Source organism: Oryctolagus cuniculus, chromosome 14 (assembly GCF_051225735.1).
Source record: "Oryctolagus cuniculus isolate XC-2025 breed Fujian yellow rabbit chromosome 14, ASM5122573v1, whole genome shotgun sequence".
NCBI classification, from domain to species: Eukaryota; Metazoa; Chordata; class Mammalia; order Lagomorpha; family Leporidae; genus Oryctolagus; species Oryctolagus cuniculus.
Window position 1 is genome coordinate 19,582,024 of NC_142880.1, and position 25,670 is coordinate 19,607,693.

At 45.4% G+C, this 25,670-nt stretch overlaps 1 protein-coding gene, 1 long non-coding RNA gene and 2 pseudogenes across 5 annotated transcripts in view; 2 read left to right on the forward strand and 2 right to left on the reverse strand.

Moving 5' to 3' along the window:
* The window catches only part of ERAP1 (endoplasmic reticulum aminopeptidase 1), a 178,637-nt gene that overhangs the window by 128,274 nt on the left and 24,693 nt on the right, over positions 1-25,670 (reverse strand). Inside the window, exons 1-2 of one of the 4 annotated variants that reach the window (XM_089313055.1) lie at positions 21,050-21,073; positions 20,236-20,437 (exon numbers count right to left, since the gene is read on the reverse strand). In XM_089313055.1, the coding sequence (XP_089169181.1) occupies positions 20,236-20,329 (94 nt within the window). In that variant the 5' untranslated portion in view covers positions 20,330-20,437; positions 21,050-21,073. Of the gene's footprint in view, positions 1-20,235; positions 20,438-21,049; positions 21,074-25,670 lie in introns of those variants that run through there. The other 3 variants (XM_089313058.1, XM_089313057.1, XM_089313056.1) reach the window with 3 other exon arrangements.
* The window catches only part of LOC138845142 (uncharacterized), a 31,749-nt gene that overhangs the window by 1,141 nt on the left and 4,938 nt on the right, over positions 1-25,670 (forward strand). Inside the window, exon 2 of the long non-coding RNA XR_011381935.2 lies at positions 8,510-8,657. This is a non-coding gene — a long non-coding RNA (uncharacterized LOC138845142). The remainder of the gene's footprint in view (positions 1-8,509; positions 8,658-25,670) is intronic.
* On the forward strand, positions 1,038-5,380 carry LOC127492809 (endoplasmic reticulum aminopeptidase 2 pseudogene; annotated as a pseudogene).
* LOC127492784 (small ribosomal subunit protein uS3 pseudogene) lies at positions 12,631-13,777 on the reverse strand (annotated as a pseudogene).

Below are 25,670 nucleotides of genomic sequence, written 5' to 3' on the forward strand. Positions count from 1 at the left end.
TTTCTCTCTCTGCCTGCCTTTCAAACAAAATGACTAAAATACAAACATAAAATAATTGCCTAAAGAGCAGCACTTTTTTACAACATAACAGACTCAGGAGACTGGGCTGGAGAAACCAGGCAGAGGGTTGGAAGGCCATGGAGGAGTGATGAGGACCCAGACCACTTTTATAGTTGTAGGGATCCTATTTTTTCCCCCACTTTTAAACCTTTTTATTACTTTATTTTCATCTTATCTGAAAGAGAGAGAGAGAAATCTCCCATCCTCTGGTTCACTTGTCAAATGCCTGGCTGGGCCAGGCAGAAGCCAGGAGCTCAGAACTGAATCTGGTTCTACTAAGTAGGCAGCAGGGACTCAAGTGCACAAGCCATCATCTTCTGCCTAGCATTCCTCCACTGGCAGGAAGCAGGACTAGAAACAAAGAAGCTGGGACTTAATCCAGGTGTCGATATGGGATGATGGTGTCCCAACTGGTGACAACTGCTGCACCAATTGCCTCCTGATATTGCATTTAATTGGCAAATCATAATCTATATATTTGTAGAGTACAATGTGGCTTTGATAAAGGTATACAATGTTGGTTGATAAAATCCACTTAACCCCCATATTGTGTGCCTCAGAAAGACAAATAGCACATAGTCTCACATACATGTAGAATCCTAAAAAGTTGAACTCCTAGAGGCACAGTAGAATGGTGGTTACCAGGTGTCTGGGGTAGGGTAGATAAGGAGATTTTGCTCAGAGAGACAGCTGGAATACGTTTTGAGAACTGTTACACAGTAAGGTGACTGTACCGTGACCTGAATGCAGTGTTTGGAGGATGTGGAATCAGAGTCCAGGATAAATGAGTACTGTCCCTGAGCCTTGGGTTAGTCATATGCCAAACAGAAATGCAAACACCCCAGCTCCCAGCTTGATCTCCACACACGAGTATGGGCAGCCCTATGCGAGTTGGCCAAAGAGTTGCCCATAAATGAGAGAGACAATGAGAATGGCACCTGTAGGCCACAGAAGAGAGGTCTGTCCAGGATCAGCCTATGGCGGACACCAAGAAAGTGAGAACAGTGCCTCTGAGAGGGTCCATGGCAGAGAAACCACGGTCCATCTGACAGCAGTTGGCAAGAGCTCTCTCCCAGCATCCAGCTCTTTTATAAGGAAGGAGTGGTACCTTGATCAGATGTACAAATGGGGTGAGGTCTTAGCATGCACCCTAGAGAAGTAACCGGTGCATTCTGGGAAGGTGGGCGGGCATATCGAACCAACAGTTAAAGATATAGGGTTATATTGCAGGGGTACAAGAGTTTGAGCTTGCCTAAACTTTACCTAACTGCCTAGTTACACTATGTCAATCCCCATTTTCACTCTGACTTTGATTCTTTTTTTCCCCATTAGTCAATATGGGTAGCAGAAGGACAACTTTGCCCATCTCTTGTGAAGAACAGCATTTGGGTCAGTTGATTTTCTCTATTTTATAAACCTGTGCTCTAATCTTTGTTTCTTTCTTCTGTTTGATTTAGCTTTACTGTGTTCCTGTTTTTCTAATTTCTTGAGTTGTAAACTTAGCCTGCTGATTTCATGGTTTGCTTCTTTTTTCACATAAGCATCTATAGCCACAAATTTCCTCTTAGTGTTGCTTTCCTCCATTTGCTAACTTTTGCTATGTTGTGTTGCTTTTTCCTGTCACCTCTAAGTATTTTATTTTTTTACAATCCTGATTTATTTATCTGAAAGGCAGGGACACAGATCAAGACTGGCTGAAAGAGAATGAGTTGCCATCTGCTGGTTCATTCTCCAAATGGTCACACAACCATTGCTGGGTCAGGACTCGGCTGGGGCCACAGTCAGGAGCCAGAGACCCAGTAGAGGTCTCTCACCTGTATGGCAGGATCTCAACAACTTGAGCCATCACCTGTTGCACCCCAGAGTCCACACTGGTGATAAGCTGGAATTGGGAGCTGGAACAGGGAATCAACCCAGGAACTCTGATACGGAATGTGGGCGGCTCACCTGGCATCTTAGCTGCTCTGTCAGTTACCTGCCCTAAATAAGTATTTTCTAACTATGCCTGTGATTTCTCCTTTGACCTCGTTTCTTTAAGAGTATATCGTGCACTATGGTGCAGCAGGTTAAAGCCCAGCCTGCAGCACCAGCATCCCATATGGGAGTCGGTTTGTGTCCCGGCTGCTCCACTTCTGATCCAGCTCCCTGCTAATGTGCCTGGGAAAGCAGCAGAGGCCAAGTCCTTGGGCCAAGGCCATGAGCCCTTGCATCCATGTGGGAGACCCAGAAGAAACTCCTGGCTCCTGGCTTCAGATTGGCTCAGCTCTGGCTGTTGTGGCCATGGAGGGTGGGGAACCAGCTGATAGAAGAGCTCTCTCTCTGTCTCTACATTTCTCTCTGTGTCTTTCAAATAAAAAATATAAATCTTAGAAAGAGAGAGAGAATATCATGAAGTTTCCACCAGTTTGTGAAGTTTTCAGTTTTCCTTCTGTGGTTGTTTCCCACTTCCTCCCATTGTGGTCACAGAAGATACTTTGAACGATGTGCATTTCCAGAGAATGGACTTTTGGTCTAACATGTGGTCTCTACAGGAGAGAGGAATCTGCATTCTGTGGTTGGGGGTAAGATGTCCTGCACGTGGGTAGTGGATTGAGCTGGTGTCTTGTGTGGTTTGAGTACTCCGTTCTAGTTCCTTCCTTCTCTTCTGTCTGATAGTTCTGTCCATTATGGAGAGTGGGGATATGGAAGTCTCCAAGTACTCAAGTAGAACTGTTCAATTCTCCCTTCAGTTGTGTCGTATTTTGCTTCATAGATTTTGATGGTATGTTATTAGGTAAAATTTAGAAATATTTTACCTTCTTGGCATATTTAACTTTGTATTAATTGCATAATGTCTTTTTTTGTATCTTATAAACTCTTGATTTAAGCCTATTTTTTTCTAACATTAGTATGGCTACCCCTCATTTCTTTTGCTTTTTACTTGCATTGAGTATCTTTACACCTCCTTTCCTATTCGCCTTTTTTGTGTCATTGATCTGAAGTGAGTCTCTTATGGACAACAAGTTGGATTATATTTTTCCCTCCACTGTGCTGCTCCTTAGTTTTTTTCTTAGTTCATAATCACTGAGGCATTTGATCAAAATCATTCATTTTTAGATTTAACAATTTTTAACATTTTGCCATATTCACTTCATATCTAAATATGATATACATACACATACATGCAATTTTTCTTGAAAGTAGGCAAATTAATATCGTATAAGGTAGGATTCATGACAAGGATCTTAAAGTAAGGAAAGTAGGGTGTGCTATTATGTAGATGGCCAGAAAGGTCATTGTTGTACAGAGAGAGGAAGTTGACATAGCAGAGCACCCACATGGCAGACCCCTAGCCTGCTGGGGAACATCTGTGTGAACTTGGGAAAGTCCCTCACCCTAAGTTTCTTCATCTGGACCCTAAGGACTTGCACACACTGACCCTGAATATCAATCAGTGGGCAAACACCAAGGCCTTTCTCTCCACACTCATCTTCAAGCCGGACAGACCTTCTCCTTAAGGGAGAGATCAGAGGAGGAGAAGGCTGGACTGTGTGCAGACACGCGCTACACCTCATAACAAAGTTAAGTGTGCCAAGGAAAAGGATAAAGAGAGCAGAGCCAAGGCCACAGGGTTCCTCCATGTTCAGGGTAGGGAGGAGGGAGAACCCTTCACAGCCTGGCAAAGGGAGATCAAAGAGTTGAAGGTGAGATATGGTCCAGGTCCCGGGGTGTGCAGGAGGCGGGAAGCTACAGATTCGGACAAGCCAAGGTTACTCACCTCTGATAAAGACCACAGAAGCTGACCTGGAGGTCATTAGCAACCTTGGAGTTACCCTTGGGGTGGGGAAGGAAGGGGCGGTCAGACGGAGGTCAGATTTTCTGGCACTCAGGACACAGCAATGTGAGGAATTGAAGGTCATCTTAAAAGAACTTGGCACCACAACCCAAGAACAGGGTCCTGATGCTTTACACTGGGTGGTGGGGACAGAGCTGGTAAAAGGACAGGAGCTGCAGGGGCCCAGAGGCCTGCATCATGGTTACCTTCCACACCCACCGAAGCCACTTCTTTGTGTGTCCTAGAGGAAGTTGCCTGTGCTCCTGGGGATAAAGCTTTTGTCCTAAGCCTGTTCATACCTATGTGGTAATGAATCAGCTAATGCCCTCATAGGGAAGGGACAAACCAAGTTCTGAATGTTAACAGAAAGTGAAAGTGAAAACAAATCCCCCTGCACTCAGATCCCCAAAGGCATGAATTAAGGTAACACAGCAACATTTTTCTTGGGTTTGTCTTCCAATCAGAATGTGCCATGGAGAAAAAAGATCTAACCTGAAGGCTGCAAAACTTCTGTAAGGAGAGGGTTTTGATATCCGAGACAAGGCTCTGGGGACAGGCAGTAGAGGTGGCACTGTCTTGTTAAGCTATGTACAGTTGAGGGTCAAAGAACCATCTTTTAGTCTTACTTCTGCTTCAAACTTCCGTGTGAATTTGGGAAAGTCCCTCACCCTGAATTTCTTCTTCTGGACCGTAAGGACTTGTACACGCTGACCCTGAAAATCCTTACCCGTTCTGGAGACGAAGACTTGGTGGGCAAACACACAGCTATGGAGAACTATGAGATTTAGCCTGAATATGAATTTGTCCTCCAGAGAACACATTGAGTGCTCCATTCTTTTGCAAGGGTTGTTCACACAGAAAACTAGTATTTAGTGTTTATACAGTATTTTATTCTTTTGCAGTTATGCTGCACAAAATACACATTTGTCCCCCTTCTCAATGACATCTAGTTATCAGTTTGATGAAGACCCTGCTATTGCCCAGTAGTCACCAGTGGAGAACCATTTCCTTAGCAGGAGCTAAGACCCTACCATGGCCATGGCCATCCACTATGACTTTTTTTTTTTTTTTTGCTATCTCCCAAGTCTTACCTCTTTAACTTTGTTGCATCAGAGAAGATTGAGGTCCTGACCCAAGATGCCACTCCATTTATTATTTTGCACAGCAGAGAGCTTTAAATCATGAATGCTACCCTTCAGCTGGGGGAAGATTTGAGATACTGGAAGCCAGGGGTAATAATTGAACGTCTGAGTTATCTTGCTCATCAACAAAGTGCGTTGTTACTTCCAGAGAAACTTACTGCTGACCTGTGATACCATGTAGCTATTGATCTCCAGGTCAAGTTAGCTGATGGCTTCAAAGGGGGTCATTAAATCACATGCAAACTCCTTGGTGATGAAAAAAAAAGTGAGACCTTGCTTGGGTTGTTTGCAGTCTCTCCTGATACTTTCCTTGTGGGCTACACCTCTTTGCTAGGAGCATGCTTCAGCAATCATTCATGAGAAATCCAATTAACTGCAGGTAGTTTGGAAAAAGAAGGAGTTGTACCCTTCCTCACAGAAACCAAAGTAGAGATGGGAAGACAGAACACAGAGGCATGAACAGCTGGAGGAAGAACAGCTAAGAGGAGGCCAGGAGGTAACTGTGATAAAACAGACATGCTCATGGGTGCTAGAAGAAAGCATGGTTGATGCAGAGACAGATGATAGACGGATGGCTACTCAAAGGTGAGTCTTGAGCTGGGACCATAAGGCAATGAGATTTGGGTTGGGAGAAAGTGAGAGTGAGCATTTCCAGGAATGGCATGACTCAGAACTGGGAAGCAGGACAAGGAATATGTCTGTCCGAAGAACTGAGGAATATGATGTATTTGGCCAGCTCATATTCATTGAGCACATGCTGTGTGCCAGGCACTGCCCTAGGCACAGAGTGAACAGGAAAATGAGGAAGAAAAATGGCAAAAAAGGAAACATTCCATCTGAGCCTGACTCCAAAGTTCTCCCACTCAGAGACTTCAACGAGGCCCCACCAAGTTGCTGGGAGCCTGATGAACCTCCTTTGACGTGGGCACCTTGTCTTCCTGACAAAGTCAAGATTCCACTGGTATTGGAGGAGGGGAATGGAGATGGGGTGGGCGACTTGCAGCATTTGCTACACCTGCTCTTCCCTCCACACCTTGGGGCCCCAAGTGCCCACCCCTAGCCCTCAGTAGTCCCCTTGGACTCTGCCCTTCTCCGGGCTCTTGTCCTCCCTGCCCCTCCTTGTTCACTTCTCCTACTTACAGCCTCAGTTCTCAGGGCCCAGCTCAGCATTGGGCAGGAAGCTCACTGACACCTCCCCACTAAGGTGCCATGTGACCAGTGATGGCTTTTTTCATTTTTTCAAGTGACGAAGGCTATATCCAAAGGACACATATTTTAGGGATACCGTTTTGGGGGTGATGGGAGGCTTAAGAGGGAGATATTTGGAGTAAGAGCTAGAGAACTTTCCAGTATAGCTTCTATTATTAATTGTAGGCTATTTCTGACTCTTCTTATGACTGATTCATCAGCTCTGTTCATCCTGTCTCCAAGCAGGTCTGACATATAATGCTATGTACAGCACAATGCCAATTAAATCCTGCAACTCTTTCTATACAGACACACACACACACACACACACACACACCTGCATTTAAAATATACAGCTAACTCACTTGACAATAGTTCTTTTGGCTAGCAGGAGGTCATTACTTTGCATATGAAGCTAAAATTCATCATGTAATAGCAATGAAAAGGTCCAATGTTCTGCTCTTCCAGTGTAGACTTAATACAACCAAAATTTCCCATTTGTGAAAATTGTTCCAGGCACTTGGAATTCCTTTATATTTTCTGTTCCTGCTACCAAATCAAACAAATAAACACGCAAGGTTCCAGGTGACCCAGTCACATTTCTAGCTTCAGTTTCTGAATCTGCAGCAAAAAATTAAGAAAGCTGGGGTCAAATTATTCTGACAGCTCCCTTTTATTCTCTCCTGGCCCACTCCCCCTTTTCCTGACACTTGAGATTTCCTGTTCTCCACTCCGGCTCCCAGATTTGCTTCTAAATTGAAACCCAAATCCCAAAGATTAAATTTGTGATTATGCAATGTCAGGAGGTGACTAGGTATAGAGGTTTGTTGGAGTCTCTGTCTACCTGTCCTGTCTGAAGATTGGAGCTGCTTTGCTGGCTCACAGGGAGGGCTCTCTGGGAGCTTGGGTCCCTCGTGGAGACCCTTAGCCAGCAGTTCAGGAATAGGAAAGCCCAGATGTTGCTCCCTGTCTTCGTGGAGGAACGACACAGGACCCTGCGCTGTTCTTTTGTCTGCTCGGCCCTCCCCGGGTTTGCTGCTGGTTCTTCCCGGGTTGGCTACCGACCCTTCCACCTCCGTGGAAGGGTGGTTCCCCCTAGCCACTTTCCCCACTTCCTGGTAAAGTCACTGAATTCTCTGAGCCTCAACATCCCTGTCTGACATAAGCGCCAAGGAAATAATGTAACTGGAGTGCCCAGCACAAGGCATCACTCATCACTGGCAGTCACTGAAGCTTTTACTCTCCTTTTAGTCAAAGGCAGAGCCAGGATTGACAAAGATTCTGCTTTGAGATGTCAAATAAAGCATCTCCAGTTTTGGTAAGCTGTTTGCTGAAGGTACAAATTTATTTCTCTTCCTGGTTTCACTTTCCATTTGGTGGGACCAGGTCTTTTCACAGAATAATCCCATTGATGGATAGGGAGCCAACCCAGGCACAGCTGGTTTTGCCTTGCTTTGATGAATCGTTGCTCAAAGCCAATTTTTCAATCAGGATAAGAGAGCAGACACATGGGACTATCCAACATGCCAAAGGTACTGCCACTTGCAGCTTTGAGGAATCATTTCCAACTGCAGCCTCAGGCTTTATGAGATTTTTTTCCTTTTATTATTTCCTTTGCTCACAGGATGTAAGCATCCACTTGTTTTTATTCATCTACATCTGATATCATTATCCCAATCCTTCCAGACTTTAGCGTCACTCTGTATGGGAGCATTGTTACATACAAAACCTTTCTCCCCCCAAGTAAAGTGCTTTATACAGTTTTTGTGTTCATATGGAAATGTTCTTTTAAATCCACGTTACTGAGGCTGGCATTGTGGCAGGTTAAGCTGCCACCTGCAGTGCTGGCATCCCATAGGAGCACTGGTCTGAGTCCTGGCTGCTCCACTTCTGATCCGGCTCTCTGCTAATGTACCTGGGAAAGCAGCAGAAAATAACCCAGGTGTTTGGGCCCCTGCCACCCACATGGGAGACCAGGATGGAATTCCAGACTCCTGGCTTTGGCCTGGCTCAACCCTGGCTGTTGTGGCCATTAAGCAGGTGAACCAGCAAATGGAAGATCCGTCTCTCTTTATTTCTCTCTCTCTCTCTCTCTCTGTTACTCTGCCTTTCAAATAAATAAATATTTTAAAAAGATAAAAATAAAATAAATCCATGTGTCTTGTCCAGGGATGAAATTCGGAATCACCCAGAACAGCACTTATCAAATGTAACGTTTAGATGAATTGTGTAAAGATCTTGTTAAAATTCTGGCAATGATTCCATAGGTCTTGGGGTGAAGCACAGAATTCTGCCTTTCTGACAGGCTCTTGGAAGCTGCTGGCCACTGCTGCTGCTGTTCCAGGAACCCCGTGTGTGCAGTAACAAAGGACCCAGGAGACGCCGTCAGACTCTACCCCCAGGAGATTCTGTGATGGAACTTAGAAACCACCTACCCTCTTCTAAGTCCCACAGTAAGTTCCTAACTATGCACAATGTCTACACACGTTTTTAATTGAAAGAGACCTTTGGGCCTGCATCTTGGGCTCCCAGCACAGAAAGATACTGTGGACCTGAGCCCCATTGGATGCTTCCTTGCTAATGATCTGCTTGCCGCTTGGGCTGCTGCACAACATGTGAGCTATTTCCCCATCACCACTTGGAAAGTAGGACAAAAATAGAGGCTCTCTCGGCAGAGCCGCGAAGGGGGAGGGCCACAGAAGGTGGTGGAGCCAGCAGCAGCAGCAGCAGGCAAGAGGCCCTGTGCCCGTTTTCCTCTCTGCCCTGCACAGGGATGGCCTCTGCGGAGGCAGGAGGGCAGTGAGCGTGATCCAGACACCGCAGTGCCCCAGATTTCCGTTAAATGCTGGGAAACACATTTGCTCTGTAACTGTGGCACACAGACCCAGGACAAAAGCGGGCACCCTCCCAGTGGCACCGTTTTCCCATGATCGAACAGCCAGCAACTTAATTCACCCCCTTGTTTCTGAGCGGTGATGATCTGCCGCCTGCACGCCTGTCTTCTGCTCCACAGCTTGTGCGTTTAAGAGAGGACAATTTATCATGTCAGCCCTTTTCCTGGAAGTTTTTTATTAATATAATTTTTCATATGGCTAATCACAGGAGATGAAGCAAAAATACGGTTAGTCAGGTCTTTTAATTAAAATTGTGATTCAAATGTAAATTGTCATGGTCATTATTAGGATTTAACATTTCTAGCTTTGGAAGCCTCCAGTAACTCTCATGTTTAAGAAAACTAAGAGAGGGGCCGGTGCTGTGGTTTAATATGGTAAGCATCCACATGCAGCACCAGAACCCCTTATGGGTGCCAGTTCATGTCCTAGCTTCTCCTCTTCTGATCCAGATCTCTGCTATGGCCTGGGAAAGCAGTGGAGGATGGCCCAAGTGCCTGGGTCCCTGCACCTGCTTGGGAGACCTGGAAGAAGTTCCTGGCTTTGGTTGGGCCCAGCTCAGACTGCTGCAGCCATTTGGGGAGTGAACCAGTAGATGGAAGAGCTTTCTCTCTGTCTCTCTGACTCTTTCTCTATAACTCTGCCTCTCAAGTAAATTGGATGGATGGAAGGAAGGAAAGAAGGAAAGAAGGAAGGACGGAAGGACGGAAGGACGGAAGGACGGAAGGACGGAAAAGGAAGGAAGGAAGGAAGGAAGGAAGGAAGGAAGGAAGGAAGGAAGGAAGAAAACTAAGAGAACACTTTGAAAACACTGTATACAATCCTTGCATCTCTGTATTGCCTCAGTGGCCTGGAGCAGCTCTCAGCAAGAACCATTTTAACTTTCTACTCACATGGCTAGAACTAAAGTATGCTACAGTCACACTCTCTGGATAACTGTGGCAACATTAAAGAAGGGTTATGGACTGGTGGGAAGAAGCAACACGTAACCTGTTCCCAATTTGTTAAGAATACAGGACTTGCTGCAATGACAGCATCTCATATAGGTGTTGGTTCGAGTCCCGGCTGCTCCATTTCTGATCCAGCTCCCTGCTAATGCACCCAGGAAAGCAGCAGAAGATGGACAAACTTCTTGGGCTCATGTACCCATGTGGGTGACCCAGATGAAGCTTCTGGCTCCTGGCTTTGGAATGGCCCAGCCCTGGCCATTGTGGCCATTTGGAGAGTAAACCAGCAGATGGAAGATCTCTCTTTCTCTGTGTCTCTCCCTCTTTGTCTCTCTATGTAACTCTGCTTTTCAAATAAATAAATCTTTTTTTTTAAAAAAAGAATATAGGACTCGGGGCTGATATTGTGGAGTAGCAGGTCAAGCCGCCACCCATGAGGCTGGCATCCCATATGAATGCCAGTTCCAGTCCTGGCTGCTCCATTTTTGATCCAGTTCCCTGCTAATGTGCCTGGGAAAGCAGTTGATGGTCCAAGTACATGGGTACCTCCTTCCCACGTGGGAGACCGGGATGGAGTTCGTGGGTCCAGGTTTCAGCATGGCACAGCCCTGGCCGATGGGGTCATTTGGGGAGTGAACCAGCAAATGTAAGATCTGTCTTTTCCTCTCTCTCTGTAACTCTGCCTTTCAAATAAATAAATAAAGTCTTGGAAAATAAAAAAAGATTTATAGGACTCAAGGAGACCACCTAAGCACTAGTGGAGGCAGCACATCTTTTGGACGCTTCTTTGTCCCTTTCATCCCTTAAGGGAACACACACCTGCTCACGACACTTCTTCCGCAAGTCAAGTCCCACTGTCCCTGAGAAAATAGTTAAATCCTGGTCCAACAACAAGTGATTTATACTTGGAGCTGACCTCACCATCCTGGAAGAACCTAGACTAATAGCCCATGCACTTCTATTTAAGACCATGCTGATCTACATGGATCACTCCAGGTTTCTGAACAAAACTCAGCCTGCCTGGACTGTGCTTTCCTCTAGCAGGGATGGGACCATTTCTTCTGCCAAGGACCACTTGTATATTTGTAACATCATTCATGGGCTTTATAAAATTATCAACTTCAGTGGAGGATGGCCCAAGTGCTTGGGCCTTGCACCCCCATGGGAGACCAGGAGGAAGCACCTGGCTCCTGGCTTCGGATTGGCGCTGCGCGCTGGCCGTAGCAGCCATTTGGGGGGTGAACCAACGGAAGAAGGACCTTTCACTCTGTCTCTCTGTCTCACTGTCTAACTCTGCCTGTCAAAAAAAAAATAAAAAAATAAAATTATCAACTTGAAAATTAGCCTGCTATATGACTATATACCATATGCCTATGGTAGTCTTGGCAGAACTAGACCAAATTATTTCGCTGGCTTTCTATGGCCCATGGGCTAGATGCTCTCCATGCTTGTGTCTAGGGCCACCAGCTTCCCAGCAGCCCAGCTCTCTTGTTCCCACAGTTGCACAGCCTCCCTGCCTTCTGTCTCCCTCCACACACATGATTAAGTGTGTTGCTGCAGAGAATGGGCCAAAGACCACAATCTTACCCTACCCTGCTGACCCTCACTGTAAAATGCTCCCCCTCTCTTGGGAGCATGTATTTGCAGAACTCTGGATGAATCTGATTTCTAAGAAAAGAGATTTGAGGTCAGGCAAACTTAATTTACTGGCTAGAGTCAAACATCACAGCCTTAATTATATATCCACTTTTCTTAGAGTATCTGGTCAGTGTCTTCCGCTTTATTGGACCTTAGACATGGAGTTTTAAATAGAATTCTGTAGAATTACATTCTGTGAAATTTCTTAGGACGTTTGTCACTGAAGTAGACCAGGTGGTTTACGGTCTCACTGCAAATTAGCTTCTCTCACCAAAGAAAACTGTAATCGTAACCAATGGATAGACTATGCTCAAGAGCCATGGTCAGAGCCATCCCTCATCAGAGCCACCCAACTTGTTGAAAGAGAGCAGGGGAAGAGCTGGTCTAAGAATTCTGGTGGACTGGAAGAAAGTGGTATTTGCATCACACTGGTTCTGTATCTGTTCAGAAGAAGGGGCGTAATACTGCTGTAAGAACATCCCTGGGACAAGCTACTCAGAGCACATGAAGGTAGGATTCACCGTTACCAAGTGCATGTGACGGACGTAGCTGAGCAGACTGCAGGCTGGAAACTTGGGCTTCCTCACTAGATGGGCAGAAGCTTAAATTACTAATGACCTTCTTGACTGGACTGCTTTTCACTGCTGAATCAATGAAGCGAGAGATAAAATAAGACGATGACTCAAGCTGTCGTGCAGCAGGTGAAAGAATGCGCAGCGTCGCTGGAGTCACGCGGTCTCGTCCACGTCGTGGCCTGCCGTGCACCAGCCATGTGATCTCAAGCACGCTGCGAGCCTTGCCTTCTCACCTGTGAGGTGACACCTACCTCACTTCCACACAGCAAGAGGACCAGAAGGGAGCAGGAAGCTGCTAGCACGGCTTTGCTCCCTGTTTCACCCTGCCATGCAGGTTTATGATGGCACAATCCGCAACACAATCCACAACAAAGGGACAGGGGTATTTTAGCTTAGAAGCCTAGAACTTGAATTTATTCCTAGAATTTGAATTTATTCCAGGGCTGCATTATTTTGCTTATTACATTGTCTTTGTACAAGATTTTAGTAATCTCTTGACAAGGCAACATCCAAACTCAATATTGCTGCCCTAGGAGGCCCTGTTGTGCCATAGAGACTGGCTGGAACCTGGCTGGCAGCTCTGGCTTCCCGGCTTCTGTTTCGGGATGGGGTGGTGGGCAGCATCTCATCTTTGACTTCTACATTGTGCATGTTGTCAGGAAGGGGCTCCTTAGGGCCAGTCTTCCCACTCGGGTCCCAGGCACCACAACCTTCACTTTGCTGCCCTGTCTGAGCAGCAAATGACACACGGCGGTGCTAACACTGTAGGTAACTGGGTCCCCACCATGGATTTTCAGGCCACCCATAAGCTCCATGGATTTAGCCCTCTGTCCTCAGAGTTTCCCAGACACCGCAATCTCACAGCCCTTGGCTCCTCTCTCTGTGATGACCCATGGCAGTCCCCCGGTCAGCAAGCCCCCCTAGGAGTTTAAGACACAGAGATTCTGCCTGGGCAATGGTGCACAGGCCTCTTATGGATGTTTTTCCAGCATAAAGCTCAACAAACAGCCGTCCATTCCGGGATTCACCACCCCTTTCTCACCAAGGATGTTCTGGGTCCTGGTGGCTAAGATAACGATTTCTCTCCTGGTGGGTGTAACTCGGCCTCAACTCCAGAGCAGCTATCTTCAGCCAGTTCCAGAGTGAGAAACTCATTCTGTTCAGTATTGAAGATGCCAACTGCGACTAACTCCTTAGAGATTTGCAGCCCCCATCTTGACATGGTGCACAGCCTAAAGCAAAGGTGGTTACTGCATTTTAAGAAAGGAGATATTTCTAAAGCGTTTTTATGCTTTCCGAGAGCGAGATTTACAACTTGCATTGTGTCCCTGAGAAGGTCCAGGCATAAAGAAATAGAGCTAAGGGAGCCACAGGATATATGAGAAGCCACTGATTGGGGAGGACATGGAGAGACCATGAGAGAGCCAGGCTTCCCCCTAATGCTCACCGCAAGTCACACGTGTGGTTACGAAATATTCCACTGTTCAAGCCCTGATTCATTTCCCTTCCTGTAGATGAAGACATGAACTTCAGGAAGGCCTCTTGGAAGATCACTTGAAAGCTACTGTAAAAACAAGTAGGTGACTTGCAGCCTACGTGGTTTGTGACTTCCATGCTGCAAGTGGTACAACTTCATCAGGGGTTGAGGTGAGACTCGGTTCCAGTTTCCTAGCTTGTACAAAATAGTGCCCTGAGAGCAATGAGTTTTTCTTCATTTGGTTAAGCTTTTCCCTTAGTATCAAAGTATTATACTTATTTTACAACTCCAGGTTTAAAAAATCAGATTAAATTAAAAACTGTCTATAATTCTCTCACCAGGACAAAACTACTAACGACATCAACACGTCTTTATGTGGCAGAGTATGTGGGTGTATATATTAGCATATATACTGTATGTATGTGTTTATAATGTCTTAGCAAAATAATGTGTTATGGATATTTTAATCCAATTTCACCACAGTATGCCATAAAAGTTGAATGTCATTGCACATTTTTCCATAATATATTAATAATTGTATGGAGGCCCCATGAGAATTTTTAAATCAGCATCTAGTTTTGGGACATTAATGTTGTTTCCCATTGTTTTCTCTAACTTTTTTTTCCTAAATGAAAGTCTTCCTAATTTTTAGAGCCCTGATTGTTTACAAAAATGTATAGTAATGCCTAATGATTATCTTATTGAATTTTTGCAAACATCAATAAAGACATTAAAGAAATGTGGGGCTGGCGTTATGGCATAGCAGGTAAAACTGCCACCTGCAGTACTGGCAGCCCATATAGGCAGCGGTTCAAGTCCCAGCTGCTCCACTTCCAATCCAGCTCTCTGCTATGGCCTGGGAAAACAGTGGAAGATGGACCAAATGCTTGGGCCCCTGCACCCATGTGGGAGATCCAGAAGAAGCTCCTGGCTCCTTGCTTTGGATCGGCACAAATCTGGCCATTGTGGCCTATTGGGAGTGAACTAGCAGATGGAAGACCTCTCTCTCTCTCTCTCTCTCTGCCTCTCCTTCTCTCTCTGTGTAACTCTTTCTTTCCTTCTTTCTTTCCTTCTTTCTTTTTCTTTCTTTTCTTTTTTCTTTTTTTCTTTTTTCTTTTTTTCTTTTTTTTTTGACAGGCAGAGTGGACAGTGTGAGAGAGAGACAGAGAGAAAGGTCTTCCTTTTTGCCGTTGGTTCACCCTCCAATGGCCGCCACGGCCAGCGTGCTACAGCACTGCGCACCACGCTGATCCAATGGCTGGAGCCAGGTACTTATCCTGGTCTCCCATGGGGTGCAGGGTCCAAGTACTTGGGCCATCCTCCACTGCACTCCCTGGCCACAGCGGAGAGCTGGCCTGGAAGAGGGGCAACCGGGACAGAATCCGGCGCCCCTACCGGGACTAGAACCCGCTGTGCCGGCGCCACAAGGCGGAGGATTAGCCTAGTGAGCCGCGGCGCCGGCTTGACTTTCAAATAAGTAAATAAATCTTGAAAAAAAAAAAAAAAAACAGAAATAAAAAAAGAACTCATTACCCTCTAGGAAACAAATTATGTTTGTAAAACTATCTTCAAAAAACTATTAAATAATGCTTATGAAAAATGGGTCCAAACTGGGTGTTACAACTCATATCCATGTTATAGTTAGGGATATATAGAGAGGAATTGTGAGTTGTGTCTACATGCGTGTCGTGGCGTTTCTGCACATGGATACACATGTGCTTAGACATGGCCGTGGAGGTCCAGAGTATACTTCCTGTTAGAGGCACAGGTTCCTGTCAGCTTCTCTGGAGTCACATCCCAGCTCCAGAGCTTTCTACCTGAGTGATGTGGAACAAGTGAGTTCATCTCTGTGAGATTCTGTTACTTCAGTGAAGATAATAGCATACACTTCATAGAGTGAATGTGCAGACTCTATGCACGTAAGCATTTAGCACAGTGCCTGCTCAGTCATCATTAAGCAGCGGTCATTGTATCTGCTCCCTGTAAAAGCTCTGAGGAGGTAGTAGTGAATAAAGCTGCTGCCACTGATGCTGGCATCCCATATGGGTGCTGGTTCATGTCCCAGCTGCTCCATTTCTGACCTGGTTCCCTGCTAATGCACCTGTGAGAGATGGCCCAAGTGCTTGGGCCCCTACACCACATGGGTGACCTGGATGAAGCTCCTGGCTCCTGGCTTCAGTCTGGCACAGCCCTGGTTTTGCAGCCATTTGGGGAGTGAATCAGTAGATGGAAGATCTCTCTCTCTCTCTCTCTGGCTCTGACTCTCATTCCAATTTTAGTATATGTGCTGCCAAAGTGAGCACATGACCCTAAATTTCAAATAAATAAATGTTTTTTAAAGTTCTGAGGGATTTCTAGTAATTCAGAGCACAAAAGTAGGTCATTAGATGAACATATACCCCTGTACTTGGCAGCCAAAAAATTGGACTCTAATTGTGTTTTTCTACACAATACTTAGTTTCTTTAGGGAAGTCACTGAACATATTTGGATACTTTTTAGTTTAAAGAAATCTAGTTGAGGGGGTGGATCCAATAAATTTTTACGGGTTTTTCCACATAGGTCTAGGAATGTACATTTTATTTAAATTATGTTTAATCAGTAATGAGTTCAACTGAGTTCACACAATGGATGAATACAGCTTGAAATGTACAGAGATGGATTGTAACAGAAACTGTAGGGTTGCTTATGATTTTCAAGACCGGCTCTCGCTTAACTACTTCACAGACTCTCTTACCCCTACCACTACCAGGCTTACTTAACAGTATCTCAATATTTTCTTGAAAAATAAAGCCTGGCTTTCGTTATATCCCAGTGTCCGTCTGGTCTTCCCCAGAACAGTGGCATCAAATGCATCCTGATTTGCAGACACCACTGTCTGTAGCTGCTTGACGCTCATGAGAAGTATTTTGATTTCAACTCTCCACTCCCTCAACTCCAACCTGTTAAAATTCTGTATCAGTGCCTTTGTTTTTTGTTCATGGAGCTTGCTCTGACTTCCTGCCTCTTTATACCTGATTTTAAATGAGCCCTGGAGAGCTCTGGATAGCCCAAAGAAGAATAACTTGCTCTTCAGGGATGCTCCTTGTGTGCAAAACGCATTTATCAGAAGCACAAGGACGACATATCATTTCTCCATCCCTTCACCAGGTTTGATGTCAAAATATCTGCACTGATGGATGAATTTTCTGGAGCAATCTCTTTGCCACCTTTGTACAAGACCAGTAGTCTTTTAGAAAAGTTGTCAAAGGCCTTTTTAGTTACAGAACTGAAAACTTTCCCTCCATCTGTTATCTATATTGGCTATTGAGGTTGGAAGACAAAGCTGTGGCACAGATTCACAAAAAAAGAAAGATTTGGAAGAAACAGATCATTTAATTTGGATGTGGTAGTAGGTCTGTGCATGAGATAATACCCATAGTCTATCTTGATTTCAAGTTTCTATATTAAAAAATACTAAAGGCTATTTTTATAATATAGAGTACATAGAAAACGTGACTTACATTTTATAATTTTGTATGATTAGTTCTTAGAGTTTCTTACAGTGGTAAAACAAATTCTTTTCTTTTTTGAAAAAGATTTATTTAATTATTCGAAAGGCAGAATAACAGAGAAAGAGTGAGAGACAGACAGACAGACAGACACACACACACACACACACAGCTCTTCCAGCTGCTGGTTTACTCTCTAAATGCCCACAACAGTCATGACTAGGATAGGCTGAAGTCAGGAACCTGGAACTCCATCTGGGTTTCCCACATGTGTGACAGAGGCCCAAGCACTTGGGCCATCACCAACTGCCTTCCCAGGTGCATCAGCAAGGAGAGATAGCAGCATCACAAGCTGTGACTAAACCCACTGAGGCACAAGGCCAGCCCCAATATTTTTTATCTTTTCAGATGTTAGGACAAGCTCCTTATCATGTCTCTCCTCCCCTCTCCCCACAACACCCATGTAGTTTTCCTCAGAGCAGTTAGAAAGAACCATCAAATGCATCCATCAAAAGCCATCTGTGCAGTTCCTGAACCTCACCATATTATTATAGTGCAGATTTATGTGCCTTCTAGGTCAGTTTACCCAGAATCCACTGCTGTCCTGTGGCTCAGAAGTCAAGGAAAGATCACTGAGAACCACCAATCTTTTGTTGACAATGCAACTGTGAAGAGCATACGGAGCTTATTTTACAAGTAATAGAAAAGAAGCATGTAGCTTGAGAAAGAACAGAGCAGATATCAGCACCTCTAATGGCTGTGGGAGATCAGTCAACTAACACAAAAGCATGAGTGCAGTCTAGAAATAGTCATTCCCACATTTGAAGTGTTAATGCATACTAGTCTTTATCAGTGCTAATTTCACTTTTGGTTGTGTTTTAACTACTTGTTTTTATCCACTAGAATCCACCAGTATTAGCTACAATGTGATTTCTTTTAAAAAAAAAAAAATCTCCCTTGTGGCCAAACAGTAGTTCTTCCAAAATGGCTTAGCAGTATTCCAAGGTTAAATATTAATCAGTCATGTTCTAATCTACATGAAATCATATGTTCACACACATATAAGATATAAATTAATGTACACTATCCCAGAGTTTCCTAAAGATTAGATGTCCCTTTTTTTCCTCCAAGACTTTCTTAAGTGGTAGAGGAAATGTCAATGTTGAAAAGGAAATTGAGGTCAGAAAGAATCAATGCCCAGAGTGTTTTTCCCTCCAATACCTTGGAGAAGGACACTTGCTCATAATAGAGGCCAGATGTGCTTGAAATATCAATTGAAATACTGATGATGGAGACTGCCCCTAAAAACTGGTCTCTTCAAATTAAAATCCTGTCTGCTTTTCTTGTTCATGATATGTTTTGATGGAGCTTAAACAGATTAGAAATTAGTTGATAGCTTTGATTCTTAGGCTTTTCAATAGTACAAATTCAAAATATACAGATTTTTTTAATGTATCACTTCTTAGCAGCAATGTATCAAAATATGTTCAGGGTTCAGCAGTTTCGGGGAGAAAATGGTTAGATGTCAATGGGTTACTTTAGCTACAAAACAATATCAATAGTTTATTCAACTTGATAATGGGTACTGATTCTTTCCAGTGTAACTGAGAGACACCTTGTCGATGTTGAGGCATTTTTGATGATTTTAGAAAGTCTGCTTATATACACCACAAGGACATATTTTTTTGAGCAGGGAGCAAAGCCTACTTCCGGAGTGGAAACCACAATGCTGAAATGTGGTTGCTCTTATTTCTCAGACCTAGTTGCTACCCCTGACCCTGGGCTTGAGCCCAGGGAGACTGGGGGCCTCATAACATGGAGAGAGACCTCATACTCTTTGACTCCAAGACCTATTCTTTTTCCAGTAATTGTGGGTCGCCAGAGTCCCAGCCCATGAGCTAACACAGCAGGTACTTGGCACTCATGGCATTCTCAGGTGTCTGTACAAAACAGCATTAGGCAGAGTTACCTCCTGTCTTCCAGAAATGACATACAATCATTTCAGGTTATGGAGGGATTATCAAACCCAAAATAATTAATAGCAGAGGTCTCAGTCGCTAGACTACAGGTCTCACGCTGGAATTGTATCACAAGTGGCACTAAACGAATCCTCAAAAATTGTTCGGAGCAGTGCCTTCGAATGTCCTTTGGGAAAGAATGATCAGGACTATGCAGGCACACACAGTACAGAACTGGGAACCTCACAAATAAATATTTCTATTAAAGTATTTCTCCTAGGGCCATGCGTTGTAGTAGAGCCGGCAAAGCTGCCACCTCTGACGCTAGCATCCCATGTGGGTGTGGGCTCTTGTCCCGGCTGCTCTGTTTCTGATCCAGCTCCCTGCTAATGAGACTGGGAAAAGCAGCAGAAGATGGCCCAAGTGCTTGGGTTCCTACCACGCACGTGGGAAAACTTCATGAAACTTCTGGCTTCAGGCTGACCCAGCCCTGGTTGTTGTGGCTGTCTGGAGATTGAACCAGTGGATGGAAGAGCACTCTCACTCTTGCTCACTCTCTCTCTCTTGCTCTCTCTATCTCCCCCTCTCTGTCTCTATATAACTCTTTCAAATAAATAAATACATTTTTAAAAGAATAAATAAAACACCTCATACATACATCCCCAGGATATTTGCATTCTGATCTGAGGCAAAAATCAATGTCCCTTCACTTGGAACCTGTGATTATATGAACACAAGGAAATACTTCAAGTCAAGTACTGACCTGGACACACTCCCTACCTCTGAAATTCAGTGTCCCCACTTGTAAAACAAAGTTAGTAACAGTTCCTGTTTCATCAGACTATTGCAAGGATTAAAGACAAGGGAAGTATGCACTATGTGAGTACTTGGTAAGTACTCACTCTCTCACTTTTAAATAAGTCCTGCTCTCACTTGTGCCTCAGTCCCTGCCTCTGTTTTGAAATCTCATCCCTGTGGGGGCTAGAACTTGGAATAAAAATTGAGATGCATGTGCCCGTAACAACTTGCCCTGAAAGATAACATGGATTAGCTCACCTGTTCCTTTAAGTAACTGGATAGGATGAGCCCCACAGTTTCCTTGCAGCAAAGCTGACCCAGGAGGAAGAATGCGCAGCCCATTTGGGGGCATGGAGCTTACCGCCTTATTTTTGTTGTTGTAATTCAGCTTTCCTGCAGCGCCACTCCTCGCTAAAAATATCCCAGCTCAGAATTCTTTGAGTGGTTGCTCCATCAGGCTCTGAAAAATGCCAAAACAAGGGTGTCGTTAGGTTTGGAAATAGAGTACTTGGCTTTCTGGAGGCCTTCGCTTTAGCTTGCTTCTGGGAAGTTACAGAATCACCATGGGAGAGGAAAAGGAAGGAAAACCATGGAGGGGAAAGATAAATGTTTTTCAGAGTTGTAGAATCTTCTAAGTTATGGTTTCTAAAGGAAGATTTGGTACCAACCCACGAGCAGTTGATGTGGTCATAATATATATATAACAAATGTGTTAATTTTTCTATCTAGGTTCTTGTCTCTTGCACAGAGAGAAATACTAAGCTGAGACTGGTATCAGGTGCAAATAGGAACAGATTTTATTGGACAGTGAGGAAATAGACATACATTCATGTGCAAGTCTCAGTAGAGCCGCCCCTACTGAGAAACCCCCAATGTGAGTCGGCCAAAGAACTGCCATAAATGAGGGAAACAAGAGAAAAACAATGATTCCTTGGAAACCAGTGTGCTGTGGAAAGAGCACAAAGAAAAGTGGTATGTCTGAGTGTGTTCCGTGGTGCAAAGAGCAAAAATCGGAGCAGTACCTCCAAGCAAGCAAGATCCATGACAGAAAGAGAGCAAATGAGAGGAGTACGCCTGAGCAGAGTCCATGGCAGAAAGAGCGCTCTCTCCTGACTTCAACCTCTTTTTATAAGGAAGGGGGTGGTACCTCAATCGGATATGCAAATAAAGTGTGGAGTCGTCTTTGTAAGAGCCCTGGTCCCTGACAGGTGCATTCTGGGAAAGTGGGCCTATCAAACCGACAGTTAAAGAGACAGCATTCCATTGCAGGCACACAAGAGTTCCAGTTCACCCAACCATATCATAGTGAACAGAAAATCCACACTAGAGACATGGAAGCCAGGGGCTTAGGTCTCCATGTGATATATCTCTATTGACATAAACTTCCATTGGGATATCTACAGCTTCCCTGAAGATAAACAGGTCCTTCCTTAGCCATGCCTCTTGCATTCTCAAAATTATTATAATAGAGGCTTTTCTTCGATTTCTGAAAGGGAATGGGAGGTAAGCTGTCAGTCCTAACCTCTTCTCCTTGACTCTTCCTGCCCTTGTCTACACTGCAAACTCCAATAGGGACTGGAGTGCTTCAAAGAATTTGTGGAAAGTGGAATTAAAAGATAAATTTATTTTGGTGCAGAAAAAATTTTGAAAGGTATTCATGGTTTTTTAATAACAGACATTTTCCATGAACTTTTTGAAGACCACGTGAAACTGCGCCTCCTATACAGTGTCCTAAATACAGATGCCAAATGCCACCAGGCCCCAGTCTCCTAGTGTCCCTTTCTTAGCTTAAAGTGTTTTTGCCTGGCCTTTATGATTGCCAATCAACCATTTACTAAAATTAACTCACTGAATTAAGGGAGTGATGCAGCCAGATTCATGAGGTCATTTGTTCTCTAATAGATAACAGCTTGATGGGCAGTCTCACGGTTTCTTTTCAAGGTATTCCAGGTCTGGGCAGAAAGTAACTACTACCTGTGGACAAACTGAAGTTCACTTGACCATCATAACAATTCCTAAAGAACATGGTGTTGCCAACCAGTCAAAGGCAGGCCACAAGCACCACTGACCAACCAAGAATTTGGACATGTGCCATACATACACCTCTCATCCCAAGTTCAACCACAAGAACCTTGATCCCTAGCCCCTGGAGGAGCCTGCGAATTAAGCAATAGCTGTCCTGATCCTAGCTCTACATGTTACAGGAAATGCCTCCTTTCTTCTCCCACCTCGATGTCAATGATTGCACATTGGGCAGGCTGACTCTATTTTGGGAGTTGCATAGGAACTCCTCCAACCAGTTTTGGGGGTTGTTCTATCACCTTCATATTTTCCTGGTTTTTTTTTTTTTTTTTTTTTTTTTTTTTTTTTTTTTGACAGGCAGAGTGGACAGTGAAAGAGAGAGAGAGAGAGAGAGAAAGGTCTTCCTTTGCCATTGGTTCACCCTCCAATGGCTGCCGCGGCCGGCGCACTGTGGCCGGCGCACCGCGCTGATCCGATGGCAGGAGCCAGGTACTTCTCCTGGTCTCCCATGGGGTGCAGGGCCCAAGCACTTGGGCCATCCTCCACTGCACTCCCTGGCCACAGCAGAGAGCTGGCCTGGAAGAGGGGCAACTGGGACAGAATCCAGTGCCCTGACCGGGACTAGAACCTGGTGTGCCGGTGCCGCAAGGCGGAGGATTAGCCTAGTGAGCAGCAGCGCCGGCTTTTTTTTTTTTTTTTAAGATTTATTTATTTATTTGAAAATCTGAGTTACACAGAGGAGAGGCAGAGAGAGAGAGAGAGGTGTTCCATCCGCTGGTTCACTCCCCAACTGGCCACAACAGACAGAGCTGTGCCAATCTGAAGCCAGGATCCAGGAGCCAGGAACTTCTTCCAGGTCTCCCATGTAGGTGCAGGGGTCCAAGGACTTGGGTAATCTTCTACTGCTTTCACAGGCCATAGCAGGGAGCTGGATTGGAAGCGGAGTAGCCGGGACTCGATCCAGCGCCCATATGGCATGCCGGCACTGCAGGGCAGGTGGCAGCTTTACCTGCTATGCCACAGCGCTGGCCCCCATCTTCATATTTTGCTTCGGGGAACTTGTTGAGAGCAGCCCAGGGTGGAGCCAGCCCCAAGCCAGTTGTCTAGACTGACTTCCCCTAAGATCTGGTCAGCATCCTCCACTGCCCTCCTCCCCAGCCTTGTTTCTGACATTCAAAGAGACGAAAGTTCCTGATCTCTCTCTGGATCCTTTCCTCACTCTCTCTCTTTAAATTTTCATTTGTTTATTCATTTTTATTTGAAAAACAGCAAGTCCTCCCATTCACTGGGTCACTCCCCAAATGCCAGGCCAAAACCAGGAGCCTAGAATGCAGTCCAAGTCTCCCATGTGAGTAGCAAGGACTCAACTACTTGAACCGTCACCTGTCACCTCCCAGGGTGTGCATTAGCAGGAAGCTGTAATTAGAAGCAGAGCTGGGATTCCAGCCCAAGCACTCTGATATGGGGTGTGGGAGTCCCACACGATATCCTAACCTCTGTGCCAAACACCAGCCCCTCATCTCTCTCTTTTTTTTTTTATTTATTTATTTGAAAGCCAGAGTTACACACACACACAGAGAGAGAGAGAGAGAGAGAGAGGTCTTCCATCCACTGGTCCACTCCCCAGCTGGATGCAACAGCCGGAGCCGAAGCCAGGAGTCTGGAGCTTCCTCCAGGTCTCCCACATGGGTGCAGGGGCCCAAGGACTTGGGCCATCCTCCACTGCTTTCCCAGACCATAGCAGAGAGCTGGATCAGAAGTGGAGCAGCCAGGACACGAACCAGTGCCCATATGGGATGCCGGCACCACAGGCAGCAGCTTTACCAGCTACGCCACAGCGCCAGCCCCCTTCCCGCCCCACCCCCCTCTCTCTTGAGTTACCAGAGTCACTTGTCATTTCAGTCTGCCTTCCTGGGGGAAAACATGGAGGTGAAAGAAATGATGACCACATGGACCCTCCAGAGAGGGATCCCCTCGTGGGGGTTCAGCAAGAGGGCCATTGACACAGACTATACAGGGAGCGCTTCCTCACAGGGTTTCCAGAGAACACCCTCAGTGGAGGGTCTTCCAGGATGGAAAGCTGCTTTTCTTCTCTTGGTCTGGTTTATCTTGCCTCAGTTCACTTCTTATTCTGCGTGGTTTCTTCCAGTTCCTCTGGCCGCTCGGCCATATAGGAGTCAGGCACCTGCATTCGTCTTGATGACATTAAGAGTTTCAAGTGGCAGAGACTGCATTGTTCCATTGTCCCTTCTTTTTTTTTTTTTTTTTTTTATTTTTGACAGGCAGAGTGGACAGTGAGAGAGAGAGACAGAGAGAGAAAGGTCTTCCTTTGCCGTTGGTTCACCCTCCAATGGCCGCCGCTGCAGCCGGCGCACCGCGCTGATCCGATGGCAGGAGCCAGGAGCCAGGTGCTTTTCCTGGTTTCCCATGGGGTGCAGGGCCCAAGCACCTGGGCCATCCTCCACTGCACTCCCTGGCCATAGCAGAGAGCTGGCCTGGAAGAGGGGCAAACGGGACAGAATCTGGCGCCCCGACCGGGACTAGAACCCGGTGTGCCGGCGCCGCAAGGTGGAGGATTAGCCTATTGAGCCACGGCGCCGGCCCCATTGTCCCTTCTTAGCATTCACACAGCCTTCAGATCCTCAGTACAGATGCAGGGGTCATTGGTTAAACTTCTGTAAATTACTGATTTCTGCATCTTGACAAGTTGTGTGCCTTGTGTATCCGGATCTAGGAAGTGTTAGGGCAGCCAGACTTCTTATAATCACAGAGAAGACATTCCCTATGTGATAAATTAGATGCTAAGACCTCCTGTTGCCTTTCATTTTTCAGGAATAGACTATAAATGTAATGTCTTAAAATATATTATATTCTTGGTAATAGTAAAAGCAAATCCAATTATCCACACTGTCATCTTGTTCACCAGCCTATCCTGAGAAAATGTGTTAAAGACTTTATTGAAACCGAGAAACACAACATTTTCCACATTTCTCTGACCCTTTAGCCCTATTAACAAGATGAATGAGCTTAATTTAAGATGAAATAATCCAAGTGAACCTGTGCAGGCTCTTAGGATTATTATTTCTTTTTCTAAAGACCTAGCCATCAAATAATTAATTCTAGAATTTTTCTGAGAATCAGAAGCAAATTCTAGGTCTGTTTTTGAGAGGCAGAGAGACAGAAAGAGGAGGAAAGTAAGAGATAGAGACAGAGAAAGCTCCCATTCTCACTCATTCGTTTGCCAAATACCTGCAATAACTGGGCTGGGCTGAAGCCAAGAGCCTATAACTTAATCTGGGTCTCCCATGTGGGTGGCGGGAACTCAATTATTTGAGCCATTACCTGCTGCCCCCCAGAGTCTACAGTGGCTGCAGCTGGCGTTACGCACTGGCGCTGGGACTCAAACGCAGGCACTCTGATGTAGGAACATAAGCACTTTAATTGGAATTTTTTTTTTTTGACAGGCAGAGTTAAACAGTGAGAGAGAGAGAGAGAGAGAGAGAGAGAGAAAGGTCTTCCTTTTCTGTTGGTTCACCCCCCAAATGGCCGCGACGGCCAGCGCACTGCACCAAGCCGAAGCCAGGAGCCAGGTGGTTTCCTCCTGGTCTCCCATGCAGGTGCAGGGCCCAAGCACGTGGGCCATCCTCCACTGCACTCCCAGGCCACAGCAG